Consider the following 27953-nt stretch of genomic DNA (forward strand, 5'->3'; position numbering starts at 1 on the left):
GGGGGCAAGAGGGGCGGCGCGGCGCGGCGGGGTCCCGCATCCCGGTGCGGTGCAGCTCGGTGCAGCTCGGCTCGGCACGGCTCTGCTCGGCTCGGCACGGCTCGGCTCGGCCGGGATGGAGCTGGGGACGGCGCTGGTGCTGGCGGTGCTGCTGTGCACGGCTCCCGGTAAGCCATCGGAGACGGGGGGTCCCGGGGAGGAGCCGTCCTCAGCCGCGCAACCTGCCGGGGATGCCGGCGAGTGGGGCGCGGGGATGTGCGGGGCGAGGGGGGAGGCTGCCGGCTCGGCATTGCCTCCTCGCCACCCATCGTGGCCGGCCGAGGACTGGGGGTTCCTCCCCGTGCTGCCCGCAGGTGATGCTCGGGCTGGGGGTGGCGGAGTGGGGGCAGCCCGGCGGGGGCAGCGCCTCCGGGCCAGGGGGTTTTGCTTCGGAGGCAACGGGGGGCAGCGGGAACGGGGTGAAGGAAAATGCCCCTGGGTGCGTGGGAGCTTCAGTTCCTAGTAAAATGCATTAAAAAAAGGGTTTCTTCGCGGAATTCATTGATTGGTGGCCTCAAAGAGTGGAAGCGTGCACGATTTATTATAAGAAAAGCTGGTAATCCCTTTCCCCAGGGAGTGAGATCATCAGATGAAGGTTCACTTTATTTCAATGTCCCACATCCTCTCGTTAGACCTTGAAGTTGGCAACGCAAGAAAACAGGAACTCCACCCTGGCCGGCTGAATTGTCGTGCTCTGCAGCTAGCTCCTGACCATCTGCCTGGGCTTCCTGTTATGACAGAGTTTTTGAACTTTCTGGGATGTGTGAAAAGTCATTATTTACCCTTCCCTGTTAAGTAGGTGATGGGAAAGTGTCTGCTTAAAGCATACTGCCTAAAAACTCGTATATGATGCTTTACTTGTTGAGTAGCATTTGCTTTTGTCATTGCATTGATCCGAGGTTTGTTTATGCCTGTTTTCATAGGTTTGTTTATTTCTCTGGATCAGCCAAGTCTCAGCATCCAAAAAGATGTCCTCACCATAACAGCAAATGATACTCTAAACATTACTTGCAGGTAAGGGCCAATCTGTCCAGTCTAATTTTGGTAGGGTGACTTATGTAGTGGGTTTCTGTACAGAATTGGAGGTGATTCTGTCTCTCCCCCATCATTGCTCCTGTTCCACCCTCCTTCCTTGTCACCCCTCACATAGCTTTTTCCCTGGCAGATTCTTGGAGTATGGCATGTAAAATGCTTCAGAGTAGGCTTAGTATGACATGGGAGGGAGCTGGGTGCTGTGTGACTTAGATTCATCATAACTTTGTTCTCAGGTAGCTTCCTCATAGATATTTACAGTAGGTCTGCTGATGTGAATTTATCCTGCATGGTCTGATGCTCCATGGGATGGGATGAAGGCAGGTCTTCTCCAGAGACCTTAGGAGATAGCAGGGCTGGGGTTCACAGCTTGGTTCACATCATTACTGATGCTCGTGATGTGCTCACGCTCCCCTAATGTTTGATTTTCCAGCGGCCAGAGAGCTCTGTACTGGTCCTGGCCAAACAACCAGAGCAGTGCTGAGAAGCGCATCTCCGTGACGGACTGCAGCGACGGCCCCTACTGCAAGACTCTTACTCTCCTCAGAGTCATTGGCAATGACACGGGGGACTACAGGTGCCTTTACAGGGACAACCAGGCAGCCACAACCATTTACGTCTATGTTCAAGGTAAGTGCTTACGCAGTTCTCATGTGGCTCTTCCCCTAGCCTCACAAGAAAAAAAGGGTATTGAATATCTCAAAACACTTTTGACATTATCATTTCCTAGTCCTCAAATTTCCAGTCCTATTAAACTGTTGCTTTCCTTATTTTTGTGTTGAGTAATTACATGCCAGCATGCTAGTTATCAACAGGAATTTCTGTTTACCTGTAATTTTAAATAGACCTCCCGATATGCAGTGCTTGGTCTGCATTCTCCTCCGTCCAGAGCTTAACAAATGCATCTCTACTGCGCTCTGTCCTCTTGAAGCTGACTTATCACTGACCTCAGCAGGAGTTTCATATGAGAGGGATTATGTAAAATGTATTTTTAGCAAAACAGATCCCTTCTACAGCTTGCAGTACCTGATACTGTTAAAGAAAACAAACAAGCAAACACATATAATGCATGCACAGACTGTAGCAGTAAGATCTATCCAAGTTTCAAAAGCTAAGTTTTTACACTCAGGCTGATGGGAATGCTGTTGTGTGTACAAGACACTGTGAAACCTTCTCTTTAAGAAGGCACATTCAGACACTGAGGCATCTACCTGATTCCTGTTGTCTGGTCCACCCTGTCTCATTTTTCTTGTAACCTACCATTTTTAAAAATAGGATGCAATTATATGCATGGGTTTGCTTGTTTTCTAAGCTTGCGAACTTACATTTTTTTGACTGACTTTGAAAAGGATGCTGCCATTGGGGGAGCCAGTGTAGCATGTCACTGCTTTTAACTGGTATTTCCTGTAATACTTACGCAAGAAAAGTCACAGTAGGGTAAATCGGATTTGTGTCGGCACAAAGACTGCAGTGGCAGGAAGCTATTCTCCAAAGTGTGTATTGCTGCTGATAAATGTTTTGAAAATAATGGTATTGTAAATCTGTGGGGCTGTCAAAATACATCCTCCCTTTTTAGTCTCATCATTTCAGTGTTTTACCAAATAAAAAAGAATAAAACTGATCTGAGTTGAAATAAATAGGGAAAGGAAAAAAAATTGGAGGAAGTTTCCTTCATGACCACAAGACAAATAATATTTATTTACCAATTGAATATTCTTCTAGATTACCGATCTCCATTTGTGACTTCAGTTAGTGATCAGCTTGGCATTGTATACATCACTAAGAATAAAACCGTGGTCATACCATGTCTTGGAACTGTCTCAAATCTCAATGTCTCTCTACACGCGGTAAGGAAAAAGCCCATTATTATTATTTTAAGAGTTAGTTGAGATCACTGTGACATAAATACGTTGCTTGAAGTATAAACATGTTTCTTGAAAACTGCTTTTCCTCCTTGGGAGCTTTGCAGCCTGTGGTTAGGAGGTGAGTGCTATAACCTTACTCATCCATGATCCTGTGCTCTTAGAGTGGAGTGATTGCCTACAAAAGGAGGATTGCCTGAGCTAAGACGTTAAAACAGGGATCCTGCCATTACGGGAAATGTTGCGCTTGAAAATTCAGGGTTGTTTGATTCTGAAATGTGACTGTGATCTGACTGTGTATTTTATCACTATTTCAAACAGAAATATCCAGAAAAGATATTTGTTCCTGATGGTAAATCGATTTCATGGGATAATAAAAAAGGCTTCACTATACCCAGTCATCTAATCAACTATGCAGGCATGGTCTTCTGTGAAGCCAAAATAGACAATGAAAGCTACCAGTCTGTGATATACATAGTTGCGGTTGTAGGTAAGCCAATGTTTTTTCTCTATAGACAACTTTCTTTTGCTTTCTACAGCATGCTGAACCAATTACATTTGGTTGGACTGTAGGTTATTCAATACTGACAATGTAGCTAATGCAAGATGTATGTTGTGGTATGTATTACTTTTCTGTTAAATGCAATGTATTGTGTTCTTTCTAGTTCATCACTGGGACAAGTGCTTCTATTTTTAGTTTAACATAAGTTGACAGGGATTTTTTTCCCCAACAATGCAAGCCTTTTTTTCTAAAATCACTCCCTTCCCTGCTTTATTTGCTTGTTCAGGATCCAAGTAATTATTGAAGGGAGCTAGAGGCAGGCATCCATCAGCAGCAGATGGAAAGGAATTGCTGTGAGAGTGTACCAAGGGAACAGTGGATCTGAGGGTCACACTAGGAATTAGGTTGTCTTGTCTGCCCTCAGACATGTGTCCTCACCCTGAAGGGAATTTGTGCTTTACTGTTATATTTCGTCAATGGTTTATCAAAACCCAGAAATGCCAGCTCCTGAGCTGTGGTGCCATGATGGGGAGTGAAGTTTCGTCTAGGTTGGAAGAGACCTCCAAGATCACCACAGTTTGTCCCTGTGCTATTAGGAGGTGGCAGCTGCTGTTTGAATTTCTCCCGTGTACGTCCTGTCATGACACTGTCTGATGTGGCTCTCACGTCACATGTGGGAAATGTTTGGGAGAGGCTTGCCCTTCCTTCCAGGCTCTTTCACACGCCAGTCATCATGCTGTGCTAGGGTGTCATGGGGCCTCTTCATAGCTGTGGTTTTAGTGGGAGTTTCAGTGAATTCATTTGGGAAAGTCAGTGCTGGGTGCTGTACCCCTCAATATTTTGTTTGTGCCTTTTTCTTCCTCCAGGATACCGGATTTATGACCTGACGATGAACCCACACTACCAGGTGGAGCTCGCAGTAGGAGAAAAACTGGTTCTCAACTGTACCGTAAGGACGGAGCTGAATGTGGGGATTGACTTTAAATGGGACTACCCTTCTATCAAGGTAAAACCATAGTAACTGAAAGAAGCCAACATCACAGCACAATTTGGTTTAGTTACAGTGTCACTCCCCACTTCGTAATGCTGACAAGGCAGCTGATAATACACTCAGAAAATTGCTGCTATATGCAGGTGTTCAAAAGATGGCAGGAAGAATAACAATAAAACTCCCAATCACCTGTCTTTTCTATTATAGGAAAAGCGTGCAACCATAAGAGATTTAAAAACCACAGCAGGAGAAGTAAAGAAGTTTGTAAGCACTCTGACCATCGACAGCGTGAACTTAAGTGACAAAGGTCGATACACCTGTGCAGCATCTAGTGGCCGTATGAACATGAAGAACAGCAGCTACTTCATTATCCATGGTATGGCACCTTCCACTTCAGTTCTGCTGTTTGTCGCAGCTTTTGGATGGATAACTGGGATGCAGGAGGCATTTCGGTGATGAATCAAACGACAGAAATGAACCAAACTGCGGCTACAGTACTTCTCTTGCACCCACTAGTCTGTTCTTGAGTAGGATTATTTTTATACCTCAATCTTATCTAATGGTAACTTTTTGAAGAAAAGTTACTGAAAGATGTAAAATCCTATGGGAAAATGGGCAGCAAAATTAACTGAAGTAAACCTCCTGTCCTCTTCTTTGATGATCTCTAGGAGGGCTGAATTAGCATAGATGACATTGCATAAGGGTTGTTCTCCCACCAGGTGAACATAAGTGAGGTCCTGGTGGCCCTGTGGAGCAAGGGTCTGGGTCAGCATGAATGAAGCTAGGCAAATAAAAATTTTGGCTTTTACATTATGAGTAGTTGAGTTAAATCAAGTTCTGGTCATACGGAAATGATGCAAAGGAAACAACTTTGACTAACTGCAGAGATAAGTACGAGGCCACATCCTACAGCCTTTTCTCAAGCCTGTCTTGGGCACAGCCCCAGTGGCTCCACTGGCTTACTTCTAGAAAAAAATAGTCAGCATGAGAATGACCTGTTTTTTAACACGGAGTCAGACAAAGGGTTTTATATTTTGAAGGATGGTGTTTTCCTGTGTCTAATTTCAGAGGCCAGAAAATTTTATATGTATATCTCTCTATATAGATAGATACCATACATATTTGTGTGCATATTTTAACATTCAAAATTATTATGTAGAACAGTGATTCAAGATACACTCTTTTTTCTTTTTTCTTTTTTTCCTGGGTTCTTCCTATTTCTCTTCAGGAGCCAAAACTAGATCATTTCCTATAATGAGAGTACGAGATATCATGTCAATACCATCCTAAATTTAGCCAAAAGGCTAGTTGCTGTCTTAATCTGCATGAAAATTTAAAGCAAGTAGGGTAAATCATTTCTAAGTGCGCTGTCACTGGTGAGGTTCGAGTATGTATGTTCAGCCTCATGTCAAATACATAACTATGATATTGTAGTTTTGAATACTTTTTTTTTTTTTCATGGAATGAGTCAGTCAAGCCAGTTTTATGATATATATAAATAGAAGTATTGGAAAGGACGAAAAGGGGATGCTCTGCAGCTGAGCAGTCCTCGGAATTCCTTCTTTGGCCACAAAGTCATCGTGGCTCAGTAGAGCACCAGGTCTGACTGTTGGTGTGCTGCCTTGAGAGCTGAGTCTGGTCTCTGCTTTCCCAAGCTCCCTGGCAGGGAACTGCTTGGTTTTTCTGTGCAAGAGAAAGGACTGGGTTTTCATGGTGGATCCGGCCCTTCAGAGCCTAGGTTGGGGCTGACTGTGCTTTACCAGTGCTATCCTGTCACTAGCCTCTGTTGGTCATCTGCAGTTAGATGCTAAGCCAAATGGAGATCATTTATGCTTTTGTCCCCATAGAAAGACCATTGCATTTATTTTTTACAGAAAGTCCTTTTATTCATCTGGAGAAAATGGAGAATGTGGTTGAGACGAGGTTGGGTGATACAGTCAAAATTCCTGTGAAGTTTAAAGGATATCCTCCACCAGAGGCAAAATGGTAAGAATCAGGACACAATGTGTTTGAAAAACTGAGCTATTCTTAGTCGAGGTATATCACTAAAGTATTCAGAGCATTGTTTTTTTTTTTTTTTTGTTTTGTTTTTTCTGTAGGTACAAAAATGGAAAAGCCATCAATGCAAATCATACAGTTAAGCTTGGCTACACATTAGTAATCACAGAAGCAACTGAGAAGGATGCTGGGAATTATACTGTTGTCCTTACAAACCCTACTAACAAAATGCAGAAGAGACATATGTTCACCCTTCTTGTGAATGGTAAGTGACGTGCAAGGGTAACTCTCCTCCACATGTAGATGCCGTGTGTTGCCATTCTTAGGATTTGATTTCACGTCAGAGCTAGGAAGATATGAATGGGCTGGGAGCTTGGAGGAGAGCACTTAAACCCCAGCCCTGGGGATGTAGAGTTGGCCCGCCTCTCTTGGCTCCTTGCTCCAGGATGTGCTGCTGGAGAGGCTGCAGGCCCCTGTTGTTGTTGTGATGGTGCTTGGTGTGTGTTTTTTTTTTTTGTTTTCTGTATGTTATTTCTTTGCTTCTGTGTCCTGTTCCTTTCCTGCCCTCCTTGCTCTCCAGTGCCGGCCGTGCTTCTGGAGTCCTCCCCCACCCTGCTCCATCCTGGCCCTGGTCTGCCTCGCCCATCCTTCCTGCCCTGTGCCGGCTGTCCCGCATCTTCTGTCCTGCCCCACACAGCCCTCCTCCTCCTCCTCTTCCTCCCAGCTTCCCAGGAAGCAGCCTATCTGCCGTGCTTTGAAAACAGTAGGTCTTGGAAAGGGCAGTGAGGGTAAACGCTGAGGCGTAACATACATTAAATGGCTGGGGATGGTGACGGGATCTCAAGAGCTACTTTTTAAACTTGGGGGTAATGAAGGGAGATTTTGCTGAAGATATTAAGCATTACATCTTGAGGTCCTGATCCTGAAGGCATTGGGCAGGCTCACCTCTTCCCAATATGTACTTGTCCTCCGAGGTACTCTGCATTGTATGCAAATGTCCCCAGCTTCTCCAGGGTTGAAGCGACACAGGGCACATGTACACTATGCTGTTGGGGAGCCTCATGGGGTGTTACAGCCTGTTCTCTCTTCCAGTGCCCCCCCAGATCGGCGAGAATGCACTGATGGCCCCCGTTGACTCCTACAAGTATGGCTCAACACAGATGCTCACCTGCACCATCTATGCCGTCCCCCCACCCACTGCTGTCCTGTGGTACTGGCAGCTGGAGGAGGAGTGCACTTTTAGCCCCCAGTGAGTGGCAATGGCAGGGCTGGGAGGTCACCGTGATGATGTATGGCTGGGTGGAGAGTGATGGGCGCTAAAGGGTTCCGCCCCAGGATTTGATTTTGCTCCCTTTTGAGTAAAGGCAAAGCTTTTGCTGGTGGCGACTCTAGGCTCCAAGTGACATCACGCAGTAGAGCATGAACAAAATTAGCCCCGTGACCAATGAAGAAGATTGTTGCACTTGATAGGCAACCAGGCTCTGATGAAGTAGTCAGAGAGACAAGGGCCACCCACGGCGAGGAGCTGGCAGCCCTTGCTTGTTGCCTTCAAGCCTGCTTGAAGGGCACCTTGGCTCGTGCTGGGTTTTGAGCACAGCTATCTGTGTGCCCCCCTGCCAGATCCCCCATTGGGCTGCAGGCCTAAAACTCAATCCCAAACACAGGAAATTTTCTGTTTATGCTAATTGCAGATCTTTTTGTTTTGTTGTTCTTTTTTTTTTTTTTTTTCCTTATGCTCAAGTGCTGAGTGTGACGGTGCTCTTTATCTGTGTGAAAGTGTCTCTCAGAGGAAGCGCTCTGATTGATGTTGGGGAATGATAGAGAGAGTGCCTGACTGAGATTCATGCAGCTTCCCTTATCTGGGCCTGCCATAAGCCCAGATTTCCTTTTTAAAAAAAACAGGCAAGAAAAAAAAAAAAAGCATTCTTCTTTCCTGTTGTTGTTTTCGAAATGATTTCCACTAGTTTCTTCCTTTGGTGCCTGGTTGCTTCCTACACAATGGCTACTGTCCTCAAGAAATTCTTGTAGGGAGTTCAGTGATTTCTATGTCTCTCTGTCTTCCTTTGAACTAAATTAACTTGAATCATCCATTTTTGAATGGAGGTTTGTTCCCAGAATAGCTGCTTCCCTCCAAGCATCCTGATTGAGCTGACACAGGCAGATTAATTAGGAAATTCACCTTTCAGCTTGAGGGTTTCTTATTTTACAGAGCATAAAGGTCTCAGAAGGTTATAGGGTGCAATTTAATAAAAATGTTTCAAAAACAATACTTTTCCCTCCCAGACGTAGGCTGTGGCCAATGATCCATAGATCTTTCTAATATGCAGATATTGTAGATCAATATCTGCATATTAGAAAGAGAACACTAAACAGCTCTCTTGAGGGGCTAATATTCTCCAAAAGGTGATGATATGGGCTGATATGCCTCTTCTTATCTCTCAGAAAAGTTCGCTCGGGAGCCAATCCATATGCATGCAGAAAGTGGAAAGTGATCTCGGAGAGAAAGGGAGGGAACCAGGTTGAGATCAAACACCAAGTTGTTACTATTGCTGGGAAAACAAAGGTGAGCAGATTTTCTTTTCTATTGGTTGGGAATGTTTAGTCCTGTTCAGCAGTCTACATGTCAGTAGTATATCAAGAGAGTCGAGAATATTTGCCTAAGAAACCTGGGGATCTGCTCTCACTCAATCTTGTAAACTCCTGCAGAAGCTGATAGGCAGAGGTGGACACTTAGCCCCTTAGACATCTACCCAAAGCAACGTTTCAGTGAGGAACTTAGCTTGCTTACATCTCAGTGCTTGTCTTAGGGGCTTGAAGTTAGTTGAGGTTAGTAAGGAGAAGCTGGGGAAACTGGAGAGCAGAAAAAGTTGTAGGTATAATATTTATTGACACATACACCAGAGCCTGCTTTTTGTTGTTTTATTTTGTGTTATTGTTACACACCTAAGAGAAAAAATGTCATGAAAGGATTGTGCTTTGGATTTGTGCTGTGGAGGGATTTTTGGTTGTGCAGATACTTGCAGAGTACTTTGCTGACCTGCTGTGGTGGTCAGGCTCGCATATGTGCTTCAGCACTGATGTGGTATGAAACTACTTGATTTTCTTTTGCAGACTGTGAGCACTCTTGTGATTCAAGCAGCGAATGTATCTGCTTTGTATAGATGCGTGGCTACAAACAGAGCTGGGTCAAGCGAGAGAGTTATCTCCTTTCATGTGACCAGTAAGTACACCTTTTTGAGAAGTCATGCTAAATTAACGTTATTTTGTCTGCTTCACTGTTTAGAGGTGTTTCGATGCTATTGTCTGATTCCTGTCCTCTACAAAATCCTTTAATCCTTTAGGCTTACTGAAGGTTTTCCTAATGCAGTCTTTAAGGTCACCAGCTAACTTCAGCCAAGGGACCGGTTCTGCTGGCATCAGTGGAGTGGCAGTCCCATGAAATTGGTGCAAAATGGGCACTAGTATCATGAGAGTGATTGCTGTCGGGCTTTTGCAGTTATTTAAAAGAGCTAGAGAGAAATTATGGTAGTTTCACAAAATGATTGTAGATGCAGTGTGAAAGCTAAGACTAGTATTTTCATAACTGATGGCAGAGAGCTTCTGTCTTGAAAGTCAGTCCCTGTATTCACTTGAATTAATATTTTAATCCACAGCAAAAAAAGAAACCATGTAGTAATATTAAGAATCATCACTGGTTGCCAGAAATTTCTGTAGGAAGAACTATATTCATTACACAGGCCTAACTTTGATCCATATAAAAGTACTACTTTGAATGAGATTGTACTCTTTGCATAAGTGATTAATTGGTTTACCAGTGTTTTGTTTCCTCATTTAAAGCTAGATAAGATGAGGAAAAGGCTATGTTTGTGAAATGGCTTCTTAATGTTAATGTTGGCAACAAAATGTACAACCTAATAGGAATTTATTTTGTTTTTAAACTTGCAGGGGGTCTTGAAATTAATCTCCAGCCTCGGGGTCAACTGACAGAGAAGGATAACATGTCTTTACAGTGCACAGCAGATAAATTCACCTTTGAGAAGCTATCGTGGTACAAACTCAGTGCTCACGTTTCACAGACGCCCTTTGGTGGGCTGCCCATGCCTGTCTGCAAGAACCTCGATGCCCTTCAGAAGCTGAATGCGACCGTTTCAAACACCAATGGGGAAAATGTCACCTTAGAGCTCATCCTCCGTAACATCTCCCTCCAGGATGGAGGGGACTATGTGTGCATTGCTCAGGACAAAAAGGCCAAAACACAGCACTGCCTGGTGAAGCACCTCACTGTTCAAGGTATGGATCTCTTACCGTGACCTGAGTTGTGCAGCTATGTAAGCAAACAGCTACAGTAGTGTCAGATTTTAGCATCTTCCTTCCTTGTATGTGCTGTCTGATGGTGTGCTTAGTTAAATAGGTTTAGACCACTTATAAGCAAAGGGGATGTTAGTTGAGCATGATAATGTTTGCTGAATGCAGGTCTGGGTATGGCCATCCATCAGGGACTTACTATCCCATTGGCACCAGTGAGGAAGCATTGATCATGCTGCTGTGCTGTGCTTAGAGATGAGTTTGGGTTTTGCATAAATAATAGCATGTATTTAACTTAATAACTTCTCAATTTTACGTTTCATAACACTTTTTTTCCCTGAAGTTGTAAATGCATGTGTATGTTTGCAGCATTAGTGCTACTGCATTGTGCCGTTGAATCGTGGGTTGGAAGTAATTCAAGTGCAAGCAATACAAGCTGGTAATCAATTAGCTTTTCACACAAATAATGACAACTTTGTTTGAGAGCCTAGATGTCTGGGCTTGTTAGGCAGCTGTGGTGCTGATTCATTAAAATACCTGCGCATCTTCATGGGTTGTCCTGAATGAATGTCTGATGGACAGCCGCTGTCAGACTTCTCATAATGAGCCTGTAAATAGAAGTGGGAGGGAAGCAATTTCTCACCTATTCCCTCTTCCCTCAGCAGCCTGAGCAGTTACAAGTTAAATAGTTTAAAACAGATTACATCAGTGCTGTTAAAATTTTCATTTCATATTGTGATTTTTCTTATGTCATGTGGAAGATTAACCATGATCTTAACATGAACACTGCAATTATTGGTATTATAAAAGAATTTGAGACTTCATTACTAGGCCAAATGAGCAGTGCCTCTTGAAGCGCTGTTACTGCAAAAATAGATACTTTCTTGACTCATCAATTATTTCACCTTGTTTTCATACCAACAGAGCCCATGGCACCCACACTTGCAGGAAATCTGGAAAATCAAACAACAAACATTGGTGAAACCATAGAAGTGTCTTGCACAGCAAATGGCATTCCTCCTCCAAACATCATGTGGTTTAAAAATAATGAAACGCTTGTTGAAGATTCAGGTGAGGGATTGATATTGTATTATGAATTTTCTACCACTTAAGGAATTCCTTTCATAGGGCTCACTTTTGATTTCCATCTCAAAAAGTTTCATTAGTTTCATTTTGATTTTTGCATATGAACTGGCATAAAAATAACAGAACTAAGAAAAATGATTTTTTTTCCCCTAGGTATCGTTTTGAAAGATGGAAACAAAACACTAACTATACGTAGAGTGAGGAAAGAAGATGGAGGGCTATACACCTGTCTTGCCTGCAATGTTCTTGGATGCACAAAAGCAGTGGCATTTTTTGCAGTGGAAGGTTAGTGTCAGCTTATTTCCATGTTGTGCACGCAGTTGTCATGATCACCAAAATAAGAAGAACACAGTGAAGACTTTGTGCACTCTGTTGTGAGTGACATTACATTTCATTAATAGGAATATGTAGTAGTTTGGGGTAAGGGAACTCCAGGCTTCATCCTCCAAGCTCTCAAACTGTTTGTGAGACCCATCCTCATTTGTTCCAGTCTGACTGTGGCACACCGAAACGCAGTTCTCAATAGCCAATGAAAATCCCTAACAAGAAGATAATATGAGTCTGAGTAACTGGAACAGTGATGAACTTGCCACCAAGAATTAGGACTTTCCAATTAGAAACCCTGAACTAAAAGTTCCTTTTTCTTTATTCAAGCGTGTTTACAAAAACTAGTCACTGAATCGTTTACAGATCTCTGTCCTATAAGTCAGGATGATTGTTCTATTACGTTAGGGTAATTAAAGCAGTATCCTGATATTCTCATAGCTCCTGTTAAGATATTAAGATGTTGGGCAACAGTGTTTATGTGGAGTGGAACTTATCTGCAGATGACATTAATCTAGCTTTCAGCTGAGGTGGTAAATTTGATTAGGAATGATCTACCGGTCTGTAAAGTTGGAAATCTGTGTATGACATCCTGTTTCTCTTCAAGAAGTATACAGTGCAGCTCATTGGGGTCATGCAATGGGGTGTGCAGGAAAATCTGTATGGTGCAAGGAGTGAAAATACAGGAGTATGATGCGGGGAATGGGAGCTGAGGAAGAGAGCTGCTCCTGCACATTATTAGTGTTATTATAAGTCCTTATTTTCACGTGTTGTTGTAAAACCGTGTTTTTTCATGCCTCGGCTGAAGCATGTAAACAGACAAGAAAAAGGCTGTTCTCTGGCTCATTCTCAGCACTTTATTTCCTACATGATGTATTTTTTTTCTAGTTCTGGAGAAAGAATCTTTCTTTTTTGGTATTCTGAAACGATTTATTTTTAAAGTGAGAGGTTTTACTTTTTATTGGCTGCCAAAGGTCCAGATACTGTCCATGGAACAAAACTGGTGCTAAGAAATTGTGTGGCATGTAAAACCACACAGAAGTAAGCATATTCCAACATAAAAAACAAGCTTTTTGTTTTGTTTTGCTTTCGTTTGTTTGCCCCATGTTGCACTTCTAAAACAAACCTTCAGAACAAGGACCTCTATTCTGTGATATAATGAATGAACAAAACCAATAGCTTCCAACTATCACTCAGATATTCATTTATTTCTTCCCAGGCGCTGAAGAGAAAACAAATCTGGAGCTCATTATCCTTGTTGGTACTGCAGTGATTGCCATGTTCTTCTGGTTGCTTCTTGTAATCATCCTCCGGACCGTTAAGCGGGTAATGAAAAAATTCTCGTACTGTCCTATCAGCACTGGTCTTGCATGACAAATGAAAGCTGACTTGAGTCCTTTTGTGTTGTTTCTTTCCATTGTTCTTAAATCAACAGACACATTTTTTCTCTGCATGCCATAACATTCTTGCCTGGAACTGTGGGCACAGAAATTTGTTTTTAATTGAACAGGCCTCCACAAGAGAAAAAAAAAATGTTTCGGCTGTTTTTGTTTATTTAAAAAAAAAAAAGTGCAAATAATTAATGATAATCACACAATGACATCGCATAGGTGAATGGTAGCCAGGGACTTCTGGGAAACAGTAGAATGAGAAAGTGGCACTTTGCACATCTCCAGCAAGAAAACTGTGCAACTACAACTAATGCCATTTTCCAGGCCAATGGAGGGGACATGAAGACCGGCTACTTGTCAATCATCATGGATCCTGATGAAGTCCCCATAGACGAGCACTGTGAACGTCTCCCGTATGATGCCAGCAAGTGGGAGTTTCCCAGAGACCGGCTGAAGCTAGGTGCGTCTTCCCTGCACGAGCCATTTAGTGATTATGAAGCCTGCTCTGCACCAGGAGGTGTTTGCACCATGGTGCTGCTCTGATGCAGGACCTCTTAGACCGGCTTTGGGGACTTGGAGGATGTAATGCAGCCTTTCCCTGTTACGATCTCTCTGTTAATTTCTGCTATATAAATTCAGTTTACAGTGCTGTTTATTCTGCATCTTTTGGCCACTGTGTCTGGCAAATAAATCTGAATCTGTTCATCTTCTCAATTCAAGGTAAACCTCTTGGGCGTGGAGCTTTTGGCCAGGTCATAGAAGCTGATGCCTTTGGGATTGACAAAACTGCTACCTGCAGAACTGTGGCGGTCAAGATGCTTAAAGGTAAAGGAAGATGGTTAAAACTTCACCTTGAATGCTCAATATATGGATATTGCCAGTCCCACAACCAATAGATAGAAAGATGAGCAAAAAATAATCAAAACGTTTATACCACCAACACATAAGAATTTAGCTTAATAGTCGGTGTAAAGTATACCTTAACCTTATCAATAATTGCAGTAATGTCACTGTAGTTTTGTAGCTGTTGCTTTGTAGACTTCAGAAGATACACTTGCACTTGCAAGGAATCTTTACGTGTCCATATTTGCTGGATGCAACTTGGTAAAGTGGCTTTCTGCAGGGCTCAAACAATGAGTCTTAGACAAGCTCCAAAATAAGTAGTAGTTATGAGCAGCTTTCTCCTCTCTTTAAATCACATTATACTGCCTCACATTTGCCAAGGAGAGTTCAAAGCTGTGGTTCCCAGAGACCTACAAATCAGACTTGGGTGGGACAACAGAGTAGGGCTCCCTGTGGCCAGGGGCTGTATCCCACTGATGCTGTGCTGGAGGCGGGTGGGAAAGCCAGGGGGTTTCTGGCAGTACGGTGTGAGCAGTCACACAGCACAGGCACTGTTCATAACACTGGTTGTTGTATACTGCCAGGACTCATTGCAGACTCATAGCAATGGGATGGGTGTGCAGTAATGACAATAAAAATTTAAAAAACCTTGTCTGTCCACCTTGCCGGTGCTCAGGCAGCCTGTGGAGAGCTCTGTCTTCCACCCCTCACTCCCCATTGCTTCAGCTCTTTCCTCCTACCCTTCTGTCCCTGGGAGATGGAGACACCAGTCGCATCTCCTCCTTTTGGTGAGGACAGGGTCAGTCACATTTGACCCTGACCCTACCTCCCCAAGTCTGTGAACCCATTGGACCCTAGTGTGGACCCCAGCAGCAGCTACAGGACAATACTTATTCTTGTCTGCATGGGTTGGCTTGGAGGGTCAAATGGCAGTGTAAAAGCTGATCAAAAGGTCTGTATGAAAAAAGATGGCTTGTGTCCCTGTTCTGATGTGCTGCCCTGGGCAAACTTTTTTTAAAAACAGAGCAGAACCATCCTTGTAGTACATGTGGCTGGCTTTCATTGGTGTCTTGCAGCATAGCTGCTGCAGGCTACCAATTATAAAGACTTCTCACTAGATGGGCTAGAAAAATAATGGAAGAGAAGGTAGAGGAGGGGAAAACTTTTTCGTATCTGTGATGCTCCTGACCTGTGTCCTTTTACCTCTGCAGAGGGTGCGACCCACAGTGAGCACAGAGCACTGATGTCAGAGCTGAAGATCCTCATTCATATTGGCCATCATCTCAATGTTGTAAATTTACTTGGAGCCTGCACAAAGCCAGGAGGTAAGTAAATTTTCAGCAGGTGGGAAGGTACTAATGAAAACCCTATTTCTGCCATTTCTGATGCCTAGAAATTTGAGTTTTGAAACTGAGTGTTGGTAACTGATAACAGCGAGCAGGTCCAGAGATAGGGTAAGAGCTCAGAAGCCCTGTGTACTACATCCAGCTCCACCCTTTATTCACCATTGTGAACCCTTGAACACTCTTATTTTGTCACTTTGCTTATTAGCACCTCAAATTCACTTCTCTCGTAGACACCCCAAAGTAGTCTTTGGGTCTGAGTCTAGTAGGGGATGTCACAAGTTGGTCTTATTCTTGTCACCAGCTACAGTGCAACTTCCCTCTTTGACTTTGCATGGGGTGTGGGTGCCTCTCTGTGTGTGTAGGAGGGGAGATTGCAATTTGGAGTCCATCTCTGGGTGGATGAACCTTTCTGACTTTATAATCCAGGACAGATGTTTCATTTAACAAATCCAGCACTGAACGCTAATTTGGAAGAAATTCAGTGTAAAGTAACTCAGTAATAATTTTTCAGGGAAACTGACTTGTTGGCTTACTGTGGGATCAGAATTTAATTAGTAAAGTTCCATGACAGAAGTGCAGTAGTTGAATGAAACATAATCCGTAAATATTTCTTTCTTTGTTTATTCCATAATAAAATAGACGTGGCCCATATCTGGAACCTAGGATGGAGATTTATCATTTTAATATATGCTTATATGAAGCAATTTGAGCATGAAATACCACATTTTGATTGTACGTTAAGGCATCGATGTTTGAAGCCGAGATTCCTGATTTAAGTCGTTAGGACTTAAACTGTGTAGACAAAAATGCATGGATGCATGTGTGTACTGTATTGCAGATGAGTGCTTGATTGCACTGAAATTTATTCAGATATGCACGTTGCATCCTTACAGTATGACTTAGCATAGGCAATTATTGGCACTTTAATTAAAAACACACAAGTATACGTTTTCACATATGACCTTAGGTCTATGATTTTGAAAAGCATGTGCTTTCTTTTCCTATTTTTCCCAACAGAAGAGGAATCAATTTTTTTTTTTTTTTTTATTACTGGTATATTTTAAATCTTTGAAGAAGTAGTAGAGTGCTTTTTGGAATGCATGTTTTTCTAACCACAAATCATGCTACAAAATAAGGTGGGGTATAAATGATCTTTCTAAGTGTTTTGTGTGTTATGCAGGCCCACTCATGGTGATCGTGGAATATTGCAAATTTGGAAATCTGTCAGCCTACCTACGGAGCAAGAGGAGTGAATTTATCCCATACAAGGTACAGGAGTTAAGATTAACAGTACAATGGTTGATATGTTGTATTTTTCCACCCACACTTTTTCTGTTTCTTGTGTAGAGTGTAGTAGCGGTTCTTGGGGACGCTGGCTGTCCAGTGCTTCTCATGGGAATGAGAGATGAGAAAGACATCAGAGGTCATCTAGTCTTTCCCCTGGCCCCTGAAATGTAGCTATTTTGTTATTGTTAGCTTAAAATGTGCAAAGGAACTGGGCTTCCACTATTTCCCTTGGCAGATTATTCTACACTTGGCCGTATCTGTCAGGAAGTTTTTTCTGATTATCTGCCTGAATTTTTTCCTTTCTTAGTTAAGCTCCAGACCACCTTAAATAACTGCACTCCCTGCTTTGTGTTTATGTCCAACAGATATCCATAGATATCTTTTATCACATGATTATCCTTTCCACTTTGCCCTTGGCTCGTTGCTGAACCGGCTACCCATATTTTGTAGTCTGGCTCATCCACAGCCAAGAGAAAGGCCTCTAAGCTGTGCTCTGCAGAGCTGGTAGACCTGTCCTTCAGCCTCCTTGCAGCTGCTGTATGTAGATCAGAGCTTCTTTAAGCTGTTTGTCAGTTCTCCAGGGGGTTATTTTTCTTCATCCTTGGAGTCATTGTTTACTATTCCGTATTGGCAAAGGCAACTCGCTGCATCCTTTTGTGAGGTAAAAAGGATAAACAGCTATCTGAGGGGCCTTGAGGAAAGAGGCAAGGTTTCACGAGTGTGCTGACCCTTGCTTATACAAGCGTTGGAGATGGGAATCAGCAATGGAAAAAAACAGTGCTGCCACAGGAGCTAAGTAACTAAACTGAAGCAGGACAAAATGGAAATGTGATAGAAGTCTGAAGGGCTGGAATCCTCTCCAGGGGCATTTGGTGGCTCTGGGGAAGGAGGAAATAAATCAGATTTTGAAGGTTGCTAGGGTTTTGGCCAAAGTGTAGAGGTTTAGTGGAAGGGCCTTTGCAGCAGTAAAGCAATAGCAGTATGGAGAGGCCCGGCTGCATGAGAGGGGATTCGGCAGCATCCATGTGTGCTTTGCAGGTGGTAGGGACCAGGACTTCGGTGTGAGGCTGAGAAAGGCAGAAGCCTGACACTCGTCAGTGTCAATTTCTTTTGAAGCACATAGAGATGGAAGTGGAGGGTGGCTGGGAGGCTGAGGGAGCAGGCTCTCGTGGTGCTGTGAGGTGGTGCCCATGATGCAGAGCATGGGGAACATCATTGCCTCACCCAGGGAAGCTTCTGACACACTTTCTGTTTCTGATTTCTCCCACCTCCCCTCCCTTTGCTAGACTAAAAGTGCCAGGTTTCGTCAGGGGAAGGAGAACTATGTTGGGGACATCTCCACGGACCTAAAGCAACGCTTAGACAGCATCACAAGCAGCCAGAGCTCAGCAAGTTCTGGGTTTGTGGAAGAGCGGTCCCTCAGCGACGTGGAAGAGGAGGATGGTAGGATATGTTTTCTCCTGGTTTTGGAGCAGCTGTCATTGGTGGAGGCTGATGGGTGATATGGGGAACAGAGTGATTTCCAAATCTTCCTCAAACTGTGTGCAGAGTACTTCCTGGATGACAGAAGTTGCTGAGCTATGGATCACTGTAGTTCAGCATCCCAAACTCCTCACCCAATCCCAGATAACATCCGGGCTGGAAGGGTTCATTTTTAGTGCACTGCCTTTTGGAGAACCATCCCAAGGTCTTCAGGAAAAATCAAGGAGCACAACTTCCAAAGGTAGCATAGAGAGGGTGTGCCAGAATGCTAAATTAATTTCCTCAGTGTTTATCCAGAGGTTAAATATCGTGAAACACCAGCTGCTTCACTGCTTATTCACAGAGAAGCTGGATTGCCTTCCTTCTGTGCAGGTGGTCCGTCAGGAACAGGAAACCTGAATTATCCTCTTATTCAAAGCCTCCCCTGGATATACATATGCTTTGCAGTGGTTTCACTGATGTATTTGCCATGTACTCCTTTGGCAGCGACAGCACAAAGTGCTCACTGCTGCCAAAGTGTTTCAGAGAGCACTTATTTCAGCAAGTGGTGGGATTAGACTGGTCAAGGGGGAGGCCATAGCTCATCTGCCTTTGTCTCAACTAATATTGAAAATCATGCAATGCAAAGAAAATTATCAGCATATTAATGATCCTAATACGTAACATCAGACATGCTCTTTATGAGGTATTCCTACACCATTTTGGTTCTTTCCAGACCTCTTCAGTGTAACCGCTGACCCTCTGAGCCTGGGCTGTTTTTGAAGTGTGTAGGCCTAAAGCAGGCTTCAAGGTGAGGGTTTGAGCCAGAAGAATTGTAGTTTGTGGCAGATTTCTTAAAATCAAGAGCTGCGCACAGAACTTGAGACATATAATTCAGTAGGAACTAAATGCTGAGGTACCTGTTGGATACTTGAGTACATTATTCCTCAAGGTCACTAGAAGGTGAACTTAGGCTTCTTCTACCCAAAATTAGCAGGGCTTTTTGCCAAACTCAAGATTTTCTCCCTGTGGCATATTTTTCCCCCCTAAGGACTAGGTGTGACCTTCTAATCTGCTTCCAAAGTCATCTGCTGAAACCACAGCAGGCCTTCCCTGTCCTAGGAACTCATGAGCTGTAGTTTTGGCTGTTTTTCTTTTGGGATTGTTTCACAAATCTTTCCACTGGTGGGAACTCTGCACGTCAGTGAGGAAGCCTGGAGTAAAACCCATCATCTCAAAGTGTATTTTGCACAGGTCTAGTCTGGTGCAAAATGGATTGCTAGTGCAATTATACAGCCAAAAAAAAAAAAAGGGGGGGGGTTGGTGCTTGTTTTGCTCTTCCAGCTCACTGTGACATGAGGTTAAGATGGACATTTACCTAAGAAGCAGTTATGGGTAAAATCAGTGACAAAGGGCATGCCTGACTGTTGCCTGATTCTTTGCAGCTGGTCCTGAAGACCTTTGCAAGAACCCTTTGACCATGGAGGACCTCATCTGTTATAGCTTCCAGGTGGCGAGAGGAATGGAGTTCTTGGCTTCACGCAAAGTAAGGAACTTCTCAGGAAGAGTGGCATGTTATTTATTTGACTGTAGGAAATAGTGCTGTAGGTCTGTGGAAGGAAACAGCGTGTTCATCTTTGGACTAGCAGTCATCCGCAACATTTGCTTTTTGCCCTGAGACATATCTGAATCGTAAATATTACAGAGCGAAACAGCCCGTGCGTTTATTGACACAAATGTTAGTGATCTGTATAAGGTTTATGGGTCACCGCTTCATAGAAGAATGATTAAGTAGTTGGAGGAGGGGAGCTGATGTACGAAGATGACGAATTAAGGACAAATCCCTGGTAAATGGAGCTACACTAGAGAGGAGAGCTTGCTCTGAGGAAGTTGTCTGTAATTTGTGGGAGGAGAGACAATGCTCATCTACCAAACTTTGTGGATATTGTCCCTTCAAAGAATCTCTTAACAAACAATTAATGCCCTGGTTATTGATAGCACCTCACCTGCATTTTAAACTTCTATAAGTGCATCTCCATGGTTTGATCCTAAATATGTATAGTAAATGTTTAAAAGGATGTAAATTTTTGTAAAAAAAAAAAAATGCCAGTGAGAATGAGGAATTCCCTGCAGTGGTATAAAAAAGATTACTTGGAAATGGGAAAAGGAAATAGAAGTGGAGAATATAGCACTGCTCTAGAGTGCAGGCTAGGTCTGCATGACAGGTGTCAGAACTTTTTCTAAAAATGTGCATTTGTCCACTTTTATGCATCCTGGTCGGTGTGTATATGTAAAAATAGGTCTTTCCTTGATCTGTATTTCTAATCCATACTAGAAGCAAATCCGCAGCTACTTTCAGAGCCTAGATTTTTTAATTCGAGCTATTGAAGATTGAGTTTTGAAGTTTTTGGTTGTTGGCTAAGCTGTCATTCTGCATAAATAAAGTCATGGAATTTTCTCTCTAGTTGGGATTAGTTTGTATTGGAATCGAATTGGCGTTTTAGTCTGGTATGTTTTTCAGAGCAAGAGTGGAGTATACAGATTTTAGTGAACCTTAATAAATCTAAAGGTAATCAGATCTGAACCTGTTTTGTGTCAGCTTCTTAGGATAAATAATTAGCTAACTTCAAAGACCCTTTCTGCATAGTGGATAAACAGACGCATGTTTGTATTTGGGAACACAAGTATTCCTGAGCCAAATCAGTTGTGACCATCAAAAAAGCACTTAAAATCAGTAACAGTGGATGCTGAGGTTTCGTTTTCTTGAAAGGTTTTAAGAATTATCTGGCCTTTGAGGGTAGGAGAGCACATATGTGAAAGAGATCAGCCTTGCGGTCGGAGCTGTGACAACAGGCAGCGTATAAAGTTGTTTACTTCTCTTTGCAGTGCATCCACAGGGACCTGGCCGCTCGTAATATCCTCTTGTCAGACAATAACGTGGTCAAGATCTGTGATTTTGGCTTGGCTCGAGATATCTACAAAGACCCGGATTATGTCAGGAAAGGAGATGTAAGTTTCAGACTCTCTATTTGAGAGAGATAATGTTTTTCACCTTAAATGGCTTTGTGGAAACTCAGTGTTTTACTGAGCCATGATATTTATTTATTTTTTAATGGAAATGCTTTCAGGCCAGACTACCCCTAAAATGGATGGCACCAGAAACTATTTTTGATAGAGTATATACCATTCAGAGTGATGTGTGGTCCTTCGGAGTTCTGCTGTGGGAAATATTTTCATTAGGTGAGTCATTTTAATTTTATTGACCTTATTAAAATTTAAACAACAGAGTCTGTTGAAGAAAACAGTCAGAGTGTTCTTGGATTCTCTTCAGCACTTTTTTTTTACTTCTCAAAGATTTCCTGTTTATTTTCTCCATCAAAATGAAACCCTCAAATTTCCTTAAAAATGCAAATGTGGGAACATGGACTTGAATGCATCTTCATACAATTTCAGTATGTGATTATGTGCCTCATTTAGTCAATCAGATGCTGTTGCCATCATAAATATAAATTGTTTGCACATCCAAATATGCTGAACTACCTTATTAACTCAGACCATAGTGGATTATATGTCTGAAAATGAATTCCAGATCTTAAAGAGCCTAATGCATTCAAATTACCATTGCTCTCATTTTAGGCGCGTCACCATACCCCGGAGTGAAAATTGATGAGGAATTTTGCAGAAGACTGAAAGAAGGAACAAGAATGAGAGCGCCAGACTACACAACACCAGAAATGTAAGAAAACATTCTTTCAGCTGCCACAGTTACCCCACAGCAATAACAGGTGTTTAAGCAAGCAATAGGTTCTGTTTTCTTTAGGATGGTATTTTAATGGGCTTGTCCTTCCAGGTACCAGACAATGCTGGATTGCTGGCATGGAGATCCTAAGCAGAGACCAACTTTTTCAGAGCTGGTGGAGCACCTGGGGAATTTACTGCAAGCCAACGTCCGTCAGGTACATGAAATGTATTCTCTGATTACTAAAACTACCAATTGAGCCTCATCCATATCACCAACAACCAGAAAATACCATGGATGGGTACTGACCGCTGGAGCCATGGGAGAGCCTTTCCTTCTTCCACTGCTCCCAACAAGCAGTTGGGATGACTGGCAAAGAAGAATGATCCCTGCTCCAGGAGAGCCACCCAGAGTTGGTGCACAGGACTATGTCCAGGCAGCATCTGAAGATCTCCAAGGAGAGAGAGTCCACAGACTTATGTTTCTTATGTACAGAGTCTTTTTTTTTTTTTAATGTATATCGAACCATAACCTGGTATAGTTGGATTACTAATGATTTAGACTTCTGTCATGAACTATAGTGTACTGTGACTACAAAAGACAAAAAATATTTACTGTCTGGTAACTAATAGCTAATTATGTGTGTGTCATATCATAACCCAAAAGAGAAAGATGAAAAAAAATAGAGAAGAGTTGGAATCTACTAAAGGATTTCTTATGGCACTACAAATAGATACACAGTACTGAAGGATGCATAATCCAATTTTTCATGCCTAAGAGCAGAAATTTAAATAAGTGGAGAAAAGTTTTTAAAATATCATACTTGTTATTCACATCAAGTGAGATTCTGAAGTATTTATATAAAAGTTACTTTTTGCTATCTCCGTTTCATTCTTTTTTTCATTTACCTCATACATGTAACTTAGTCTTTATGATTTATATCCTGTAATCCAATTCAATCTCATCTTCCGTTTAGGTCTATTTTTTTTCTTGAGATTCATGTACTTTGCATTATTGGGATTCAAAAATTACTGAAAATGACATTTTTTTATTTCAAAGACATCAAGAAAAGACTCTGCATACACATTTTATTACGTCATATAAATATATGTCATATAAAATTCCCATTTTTTTAATCTTAAAATACTTGCCAGGGGTTCTTTAAGTTTCCTTTTTTTTTTAATGTAGCTGCTCCTGCAAAGCTGATATAATGCTTGTAATTTAAGAAAGCAGACCAGGTATCTCTGCTGAACTGACTCATTCTCCATATATGTGTGTGTAACTGTATATCTCTATAGTCTATTTAATTTTTGTATTTTTTTCACTGCATTCTACAGGATGGTAAAGACTACGTTGTCCTTCCTTTGTCAGTATCGCTGAATATGGAAGAGGATTCGGGTCTCTCTCTCCCAACTTCACCTGCTTCCTGTAGGGAGGAAGAGGAAGTCTGTGATCCTAAATTCCATTATGACAACACAGCAGGAATTAGGTATTTTATATGGTGGACATCCTATTGGGGCCTCTGGGCAGTTTTTGTTCATGCTGGGGGCAGGGAAAATGAAAGGAAGAGACTTCAGCTGCTCTGCTCCATATTTAACCTCCTCTATAGGGATAAGAATAAAGTTTCTGTAGGCAAAAACAGGTTTCTTACCTTCCCAAATACTAATGATAACCTTTAGATTTTTTTCATTATCCTTTTGGTATTTAGTATTCTCTTTAAAAGAAAAAAAAAAAAAAAGTCCTGCAAGAGTATTGTTAGTTTTTAAGAAACAGAGCAAATACGAAGTTGTATTGATCCGATTCAAGTGTGTTCACACTCTTACATTGCAGCACCCTTAAAAAAACTAATGGTAATAGATCTGTCGATAAGTAGCCTCGCTGGCATTTCCCCTCCCAACATGAAATGTTGGTACATAGGTCATGAATTGATAGCCAAGGGGAATGCAAGGTAAATTGTCACTGGGTTTTGTCCACTGCTTACTTCTGTTGTGCTGCTGGGGTATCCGTGATGGACCTGTAGTGGTAGATGCTGTGGGGTATTGTAGCAGATGTGAATTCCCTATGTGGTTCTGGGAAAGACTAGGTAGGCACAGTGCTTTTCACACTTCAGTTTAACACTTCAGTCCTAGAGATGAACTTTCAGCCTTGTGTTTTAGTAGTGGGGCACTCCAAAATATAAATTTTTAATGCACAAAAGTCTGTGTCCTGCTCTCCACAAACGTGTTAGCTATGAGGAGAGGCTGATGACTACAGCCTTTAAATCAAAGCTGGAGGAGGAAAAGCAAGCACAGGGAAAACACAGAGAATATTAAAAATTATTTAGATTTCTGAGGCAAATTAAAATCAGCAGGAGGCTGGCAGAACTTGGCACAACCAGACTCAAAAGCTGGGAAAGGGGATGAATGATGCCTTCTATTGCCTCCAGCTTTGCACAGGTGTATGCAGGCTTCTCTTCCAATTCCACAATGCCCAGAGTGACTTTTTTTTCATTAGCTGTCAGGAACATAAATTAGCCCTGTTTAACTGAGACAACATCCTTTTCACTCCATATGCACCAAGACAGAAAGCTGGGGGGTAGCTGTTGTGCTTGCTGTATTAGTTCCTTCATGAAAGCCCAGTGTGTTGTGTTTTGTTTTTTTTTTTGTAGTTGTTTTTTTCATGGATGTCATCCTGACCAGAGGGCTTCTTTTGGAGAAGAGCCTTCATGAGGGATGTAGCGCTGCCTGTTGTGATCCCCATGGCTTAAGGGCGGCAGTCTGCAGAGTCTGCTGTTGTTGTCCTAGGTCCAGCCAGGGGTCTCTGAAGTTCAGCCCAAAGAAAGAGACACATGCCTTTGCTCCAGGCTCCTCTGTTTATTATACTTCTGAGCAAAGCTTGCAGGAAGTGAAGGCCTCCAGCATAATTGAGGAAAGGAGCTGTTTTTTCAAAGCTGTTTCTTAGAATTTGCTCAGAGATCAAGGTTGTCAGGAGCAGAAGGTCAGAAACTTGCCACTTTCTAGGCGGCTCATCCGTTTCAATAAATGGATATTTTGAGGTTTGCATAATATGTTTTGACACAAGGATAAATTTCTCTGTAGGGAGATAAAAGGATTCTGATATCATAGTGCTGTTTGCAGCCAAGTTGTGGATACTGGACGCTAAGTTTTTGTTTTTGTTTTCTTTTTAGTCAGTACCGGCAAGGTAGCAAAAGAAAAAGCCGACCTGTGAGTGTGAAAACGTTTGAAGATGTCCCATTGGTAACCACTGTAAAAGTTGTTCAGGAGGTGAGTTTGTCTGCTGTTTGTATTTCTTTCCCTTTTATTGATGTGTATTTTTTTCTTTTTTTTTTATTCCTTTACATTTAATGCATTTTAACACCTTTACAGGAAAACCAAACAGATAGTGGGATGGTTCTTGCATCTGAAGAGCTGAAGACATTGGAAGAGAGAGACAAAGAAGTGAAAATACCGTTTAGGTGAGGCTCAGGCTGCAAAGAGGACTGACTTTTTCTTGCAGTAATTCAGAACACTGATAGCTTTGTAAATTTTCTTAAAACATAAAATCTTTTCTTACTAAATATTTAAAACACACAGAAAGAAAAGCTGTGCATTGTATGTCTGGTCATCCCCATTTGGTACCAAGAGAGGGAAGGTAACACAGCTGCTGCAAGCATCAGGCAGCACCGCAGAAGGGACTTGTATTTATCATCTGCAAAAGCATCAAATACCCATTGAAAGAACCAAGCCAGTGCACACAACTGGAATGACAAAGAGCTCTCTTTTTTTCTAAAGCTGACTCTTTAGTTTTCAGGATGTACCTGGGTGTATTTTCAGAGCATTGTATAGAGCTTTAATTGTGCGGTTCACAGGAAACACAGTGGCATTCATCTAGCTGAAACCTCACGTATGCTCTCTGAGAGCTTCTCAGAGGAATTATTTTGTGCAAACAAAGGTATAGAGCAGTTACAATTGTACCTTGGATTAATTATACAAAGCGTCTCAAAATTTTCTCTCCCTTTCATTTGAAGTCACAATCTATCTCCCTGCACTGCTATAAAATCAAGTATCTCTTTCATGCATTAGTGAAGTTAGGGTGTATAAAAAAAGCCTGTCCTTATAATCAAACACGTTTAAAAGGGCTTAAAGCCAGTTTTATCAAATACACCATTTTGCTTTTGTTGGTGCTGTGATGGAAAGCAGCTGCCACCAGAAGACAAGTCTCAGTGGCTCTCTCTGATTTCCTTCCATTTGCTTTCTTTGCAGCACGCTGGTGCCCAGCAAGAGCAACGAGTCCGTCATGTCGGAAGCCTCCAACCAGACGAGCGGGTACCAGTCTGGGTACCACTCGGACGACATGGACACCACCGTCTACTCCAGCGAGGAGACCGAACTCTTGTGCACCCGGGAGGCTTCTCCCACCCTTTCTTGCGCGCAGGGGCTGCCGTATGACGGTGCCACGCCGCTGCCATCCCCACCGCTCTAGGGCAAAGCCAGCGGCTCCAGGTCCCCTGTGATGTGCCTTCCTTGCCTGGGCTGGCGGTATTCGGGTTTGATGTGTACAGAGACCACGTCCGCAAGACTAGGAAAAGACATTTTTTTTTTTTTTTTGTGAAGAGGACACGGGGGCATCTTGCAGTGAAGAGGCGCAGTGCCAGGCTGTGGGGTGCTTTCCTCCAGAGATGCTGGTGGCCGAGGACATTCAGCTCTGGCTGGGGTGTGTGGGTGCAGTGCCGACCCGATGACACAGGCAGCTTTGTGGCCTTTGGGACCCTTGTGACATGCCAAGTATCTGACCAACACAGGCAGCGGCAGGACATTCAGCTTAACTGTTTCTAGTTGTACGAAATAAAGGCACAGCCCTGCTCTATTTTTTTTTTTCCCGGCTGGACTCCAGGAAGGAAACAGCACGGCACTGGCTTCTTGTTTCTCAGTTATCCCTTGCCTGCACCTCCACAAACAAAAAAAGGAACCTCCAGCTCAAGGCTCTGGCACTCACCGACAGCCTGAGGCTAAACATAGGCAGGGCTAAATATAGGTGCGGGCGATGGTCTCTGTCCTTGGCAGAGAAAAAAAGTTGCTGTACCAGACCTCATGAGCTGTGTCCCCATAGGGCAGACTTGCCTGGTTAGCGGCAGGGAGCCGAGTGATGGAATGTGGGTGCCTGGGACATGCCTCCCCTCCAGGGGTGGCCCAGGCAGTCCTGTGGTCCCAATGGGGTACCCTAAGCACACCCTACTTTCTCATCTCACCCCCTTCCCCAGATGTAGTCAGGGTCTTTCACTTGCAAACTCTAAGTCTGCACCGGCAGAGACTGGGGTTTCTGCAGTCTTGGGAATCCGTGACTGGTTTCATGGCAGCTCCAACCTTTTCTGAGGCATGAGGTTGTAACTAAAGGTTGGACAACTTCTGACCTGTGCTCTTGTAGTCACAGAGCTCCATTGATGGACACAATGCAGGCTACAAGGTTTTAAAATGTAAAGCTATTTCTACCGAACTCTTTTTTTGTATTTTTATAATGTTGTTTTTTGGTTTTGTTATTTTTTTTTGGCTTGTTTGTACTTACTATAAAGTCAAATGCTGGGAACCATGAGTATAAGGCATATACAGTATTTATAGCCTCTCTATGTAGAAATAAATGTAATATATTAAAATATAAATATATATTATATAATGTATATTGTACTACTCACATTTTGTATCAGTGTTCTATAGCATTACAAGGGTCACAATATTTTAAAAGATAAATCTTTTCATTTTATTAAATGGGTC

The 27953-nt window shown here is 42.7% G+C and overlaps 1 protein-coding gene across 1 annotated transcript; it reads left to right on the forward strand.

Moving 5' to 3' along the window:
* Positions 1-27859, forward strand: KDR (kinase insert domain receptor). The gene is made up of 30 exons (XM_027457079.3): positions 1-167; positions 963-1053; positions 1505-1701; positions 2794-2918; positions 3255-3423; positions 4302-4441; positions 4634-4802; positions 6301-6412; positions 6526-6689; positions 7517-7673; positions 8867-8987; positions 9536-9644; positions 10370-10714; positions 11654-11800; positions 11969-12100; positions 13359-13465; positions 13855-13990; positions 14251-14355; positions 15585-15698; positions 16900-16988; positions 18293-18449; positions 19913-20013; positions 21354-21476; positions 21596-21707; positions 22104-22203; positions 22318-22423; positions 23544-23695; positions 25373-25469; positions 25572-25660; positions 26448-27859. Exons 1-30 carry the CDS (start codon positions 116-118, stop codon positions 26665-26667), a joined length of 4038 nt encoding a protein of 1345 aa, XP_027312880.1. The 5' UTR covers positions 1-115; the 3' UTR covers positions 26668-27859.
* The last annotated feature ends 94 nt before the right edge of the window (positions 27860-27953 follow it).

This window comes from Anas platyrhynchos, chromosome 4 (assembly GCF_047663525.1).
Source record: "Anas platyrhynchos isolate ZD024472 breed Pekin duck chromosome 4, IASCAAS_PekinDuck_T2T, whole genome shotgun sequence".
Lineage (NCBI taxonomy): Eukaryota > Metazoa > Chordata > Aves > Anseriformes > Anatidae > Anas > Anas platyrhynchos.

Excerpts from the sequence above, each read along its gene's own strand:
- KDR (XM_027457079.3), top strand. The coding sequence starts at position 116 with ATGGAGCTGGGGACGGCGCTGGTGCTGGCGGTGCTGCTGTGCACGGCT. Across the intron at positions 13,991-14,250 it reads CAGAGACCGGCTGAAGCTAG|GTAAACCTCTTGGGCGTGGA; the intron begins GTGCGTCTTCCC and ends TCTCAATTCAAG. Across the intron at positions 25,661-26,447 it reads GAAGTGAAAATACCGTTTAG|CACGCTGGTGCCCAGCAAGA; the intron begins GTGAGGCTCAGG and ends CTTTCTTTGCAG.